The 5,505-nt window shown below is 34.9% G+C and overlaps 1 protein-coding gene across 1 annotated transcript; it reads left to right on the plus strand.

Annotated features, from left to right (window-relative positions):
• The first annotated feature begins 941 nt into the window (after positions 1–941).
• LOC128658278 (uncharacterized protein F54H12.2-like) lies at positions 942–2,006 on the plus strand. Its single transcript, XM_053712813.1, has one exon. The coding sequence runs from the start codon at positions 942–944 to the stop codon at positions 2,004–2,006; it is 1,065 nt and encodes a 354-aa protein (XP_053568788.1).
• Positions 2,007–5,505: the final 3,499 nt, after the last annotated feature.

The following is a 5,505-nucleotide window of genomic DNA, read 5'->3' on the forward strand; positions in this document are numbered from 1 at the left end:
AATTAATAAAAGCTATCAATGAAAAATTAGTATCTCTCCAAACCATTAACGTAGATGTAAAGCTTAAATACGACGAACTGGGAAGAGCTGTTCGTATCTTAGGCAACTCTACCATCTCAACCTCAGAAAGGTTGGCGCATATATTGGGTATTAACAATCAAGGTGTAAAGAATGATGGCGGCAAAATACATTGCGATATAAATGCCGGCTTCTACACACTCTTTATCTATACAGACATCATAGAACATCAACGTGTGGGTGACGGATATGTACCATTACTAAGAACAGTAGAAATTACAGGTGGCAATAATGAAATCATCACTCAACGGTACACCAAGCCAGACTACATACCTGTAAACAATCATCATTTTGATCGTATAACAATTGAAATTAAGAACGATCAGATCAAGAACGTGGGGTTTAAATACGGAAAGGCGATCATTAAGCTGCACTTCAGGCCGTGCAAGAACAACTTGTACTAAGAATGGTGGCTGTTAAGGTTTATGGTGACCCTACCGTTTACAGTAATTATTATAGAACACAAGCTGGTAATGGTCTACCAGGTTTTCACGGTAGTTCGTACATGTACGGCCACGGATTAGGCGGTATATTTCGTAATCTTTTTAGGATGGCTGTCCCACTTTTTCGACGTGGACTAGATATAGTGAAACTGCATATGAAAACAGCGGCACAAGGTATAGCAAAGGATGTTGTGGGTTGTGTTTCAACTGCTATTATGAATAAAATGAATAGCGGTCCACAAGAGGGCTCCGGTGTTGTTTATATCAGTAACAAGAGAAAACCAAAAAGGAAGCGTTGAGTTACTTTTCCGCCAATTTCATCACAATTTGTAAGCAAAAAGGTGATACACAGACCCAAAAAGAAACAGAAAACATCAAGACGCTCAGTGGATGACATCTTTTAGAAATACTGATCAAATTATGGCTTTCATACACAATGGATCATTAGAATGTACCAAATCAGAACTCGACATATTTCAAATACAGCCAACACTAACGGGTATAGAAAAATCACTGTATGTTGAAATACAGCCACTCACAGCTATAACTGAAAATGCACCCCTGGAATTTTATATAGCAGGAAGCGGCGATCATTATTTTGACCTGAACAACACTTTGATGTATATAACTTGTAAAATAGTCAAACAAGACAATACAGCGCCGCCTGCTGCAGCACGCGTTAGCCTTATCAACTATCCACTAGCCACACTGTTTAACCAAGTCGATGTGACATTAGGAGACAGACTCATCTCACAATCAAATAACCTATACGCTTACCGGTCGTACATTGAAACAATTCTCAACTACAGCTCAGATGCTTTATCCACACAATTTACAGCAGGATTGTTTTATAAAGATGCCACAGGGTTACACGATAATTGTGAACTAGATGGTGATAATAGTGGTTTTGTAAAGAGAGCACGTATGTTAGAGCGTGGTAAAACTATTGAATTGCTAGGTCACCTACATAGTGATCTGTTTTTCCAAGAAAAATTGTTATTGAATGGACTCGATCTGAAAATAAAACTTATAAGGAATAAAGGTGCTTTTTCTATTATGAGCACTGAAGCAGAACAGTACAAAGTTCAAATCTTAAACGCCTCTCTTTTTGTCAAAAGAGTGCAGATATCTCCGGCTGTACGCATAGGCCATGCGCAAGGACTGTTAACAGGAAATGCAAAATACGCTTTGTACAGAATCGGTTTAAAGGTCTATTCAGTGGCCGCTGGCTCGCGTGTCTGCAATCAGAAAAATTTATTTCTTGGACAACTACCAAAAACCGTTGTTATTGGATTTGTTGATAATGACGCTTTCTCTGACGCTTATGACAAGAATCCCTTATGTTTCAAACATAACTATGTGAATTTTGCAGCCTTGTATCTGGATGGTGAACAAATACCAACAAAACCTTTTCAACCAGACTTTGAAAATGGAAACGCTATACGTGAATACATATCATTAGTCAACAGAAAAAAGCAAATTTGATGATAAAAGTAAATTGGAAAGTCGATTAAAATTAAAAGTCCTATCTGAATAATGAAAGTTTAATTTGTACTTGACTATCCCTTTAATTATGATTTAACATTGAAATATTTCCTAACTTTATTAGTATAACAATATGCAGCAGTCTTGAAGAATCTAAACTGTTTATATTTTTAAAAAATGTTTCTAAATATTTTCTAGCCTTAGTTTTAAAAAAAACTTCTAATTTTAGTTTTCATGCTGTCATAACATATGTATTTCTTTATCTGAAAGTGATCATACTGTTTAGCCTTCTTATAGTATAAAATTAAACGCTTATATTATGATTTAGCATTGGAATATTTCCTAACTTTTATTTTTCCACTGATTTTAGGCTAACAACATGCAACAGTGTTTTGAAGAACCTATCGTTCAATCCTTTACGCAGACCTGTAAGCCATTTTAAACTTATATTTCTATATGTACAGCTAATTACATTAATTTAAGAAATTACAGGATAATTTATTTTGACAGGTTATATGACAGACTCACAACTACTGAATATAACAAATGAAAATACGTTAGCTGAACTGCTTGCAATCGCTGGCGAAATAGAAAGCACAAAATATTTCACTACAGATGGCGAGCCTAGTAAAAATATGTTTTAACTACTATGTATTGTAAAAAAACAAAACTTTTAAAACATTTTAAACTTTACAGAAGCCATGTCTGATGCACAATTTTTGGCAGCTGTTGAAGAAACAGAGCAATTACAAGGCGTTACTACTACAGTTGCAGAGGTGACATCAAAACAGACCGATGATCACGACAGTAATGGTAAGATTTATTTTGCTAATCTCTATGTTTTAAGCTATGTAAAACAATATTTTATGTGATTATGTTGTTAAGATATGCCCCCATCTCTCCCTCTCAGGTGCACACATTTCTGATGATGCAGACCTGTTTACTACGCCGCATGTTAATAAAATGCAAACCTATTTGCCCCCGCCAGCACCCGTAAAAATGTTATGAAGAGGAGAATGGATTTTAACAACGACATAAAACCGATCGTGTGGGATGATGAGGAACCTCATTTAATAAATTGTTAGTTTAAAGCCCCTAAGCCGACACTTCTCTTAATACCACTGTTAAATACTAATTCTAAATATCCTTTTTTCCTAGAAACACCTAAGCGAACGGAAAAAACACTGTAACAGCTGACGTGCACGTAACACAGACCAAAGGAAATGTAAAAGAAAAGACGAAAAAAATGAAAAGTAAGTTTGTGTTGACATAAAACCGATGATGTGGGATGATGAGGAGCCTCATGTAATAAATCGTTAGTTTAAATCTTAATATCGCTGTTAAATACTAATTCTAAATATCCTTTTTTCCCCAGAAACACCTAAGCAAACGAAAAAAATCACTGTAACAGCTGACGTGCATGTAACACAGACCAAAGGAAATGTAAAAGAAAAGACGGAAAAAATTAAAAGTAAGTATGTGTTACACTTTCGGTTTCATAAAGCCTTTTGTTTACCATGCTCTATAATATTGTAAAATAACTGTATATTAGGCAAGCAAAAGTATTTTTAATACTCTTATTACATTGAGTTATCATTTCTCATCTATATTTATGCAATATTTTAGGTTAGAATCCAGTCAATTCTACCTATTAATCTAATATAGAAATATCTAATCCCATAGCTACAAATTGTATATTGTAAACCCCCTTTTTAGCTAAAATAATAAGCCAGATTTCATATAGTTATGTCTTGCATGGTCAAGATGTATATACTTCTGGATTAAGTAGAATTTAATTGTTAATTCCTAAATGAGCCATAAAAGCTGCGTAAATAAACAACTATATTTTATGGACGTAGTTTAAATTTTCACTCTGGGATGAAATCAAAATAATATTGCATATATATATATGTATATCTGCACTTTACAAGTCAGATTAAGGGGCTAAATTCCGCATATTAAATAGCCTTAGTATTATTATATTTTTACTCTTATAATTTTTAAGAATTGAAAAAAAAAAAATGTATTTACACAAATATTTATACAAATTTTCATTTACTCTATTAGATTCATCAGCCGATGCAATAGTGATAATAGAGGACTGTGACGAGCCAACGGCTGAGGTTCAAAGAGACAAAATCAAACGCCCAGATGAAAATAGGTCAAGAAAAAAGCCAAGAACAGAAAATATGACTTCTAAAGTGAGAAAACGTAGAATGCCCTTGCAGAGTCTCACAAACACCACACACAATTCAGAAAATGTGTGTTTAACGGATAAGCAGTGTTTAAACTGCGCTGACTTAAGAAAGGACTTGAACACACTACAACATAATTTTGATAACTTTCAGCGCAATTTCATAAATTGTTTCTTTCACTATTTCACCTCTTTTAATCTCATGAACAATGTTGATGTAGATTTACAGCACAAACAGGATGATCATAAGACCGGGGCTGCGTGACTATCAATGGTTGGACACGGGTTGAACTATAGGACAGCTAGACGACTAAAAAGACTAAAAAGATCGTACAGGGTAAGAAGTGTGAAAAAAGCAATAAAGATGTTGAGAAGGGTGAGTCGTCTACGGCGATCTACACCATCAAGGTATAACACTAATCAATTACCCATACAACAAGACTCTGTAGGTGAACCAACATGTCACAATACACATGCAGTATCAGAAACACATTCACAGCTTCAACCAGAGTCCGTACATAGTCAAGCTCTTACAGAACCAGATGTTGAACACAGCCCTGAACAGAACCATGACGCAGTTTTTTTAGAACACATAGCTAGCTATGAAAGACAGCTTAATCGTTTTCGTACAACCAAGTTCTATGAACATTTCAGATTTATTAACCTGGACAGATTAAATTCATTTCAAGAAGCTGTACAGGTTGTGTATGATGCAGTAGAAAATATAATGAGTAAGATCCGTACTCAAATAAGGGTTGGTGATCCAGTGCAGCTGCGGTTAGAAGGTGATGAACTGGAGAGACCTTTGTATTCTTTGAGAAGGGATGTGGATTCTCTAAATGCTGATTCTTTTTTTAGAGATGTTGTGGGGGTGTTGCAGAGTAATGCCCAGTGTATCAGTAATGGCTGTTTAAGACTTGTTGTCATTATTGTTAGAAATAGAGCAGGGGGTATTTTAAGACGCAGAAAGTTGCGTTCCATTACCTATAGCACCATCTTAAATACAAAAAGACAATTTTTGTTTAATTTTAACAACTATGATAATAATTTGTGTCTGGCAGCCAGTCTCAAAGCTCTTTTAGATGACAAATGTATCACTACTGACGCCATACTAATCGAACAAGCCAGGGAGATGCACAAAATACTACACATACCGGATGATAGACTTGTTAATTTTAGTGATATTCACGCTTTTGAAAAGCATTTGAATGTTACAATAAAAATACTTTATCACAATCAGGGTTCCTGGCAGTATTTTTGTACAAGTGAGTACTGTGCCGATAAAGTATTATTTATTCTGTATCA

This window comes from Bombina bombina, chromosome 4 (assembly GCF_027579735.1).
Source record: "Bombina bombina isolate aBomBom1 chromosome 4, aBomBom1.pri, whole genome shotgun sequence".
Lineage (NCBI taxonomy): Eukaryota > Metazoa > Chordata > Amphibia > Anura > Bombinatoridae > Bombina > Bombina bombina.

What these genes read in the sequence shown, in the direction of transcription:
- LOC128658278 (XM_053712813.1), top strand. Translation starts at nt 942, where the DNA reads ATGGCTTTCATACACAATGGATCATTAGAATGTACCAAATCAGAACTC.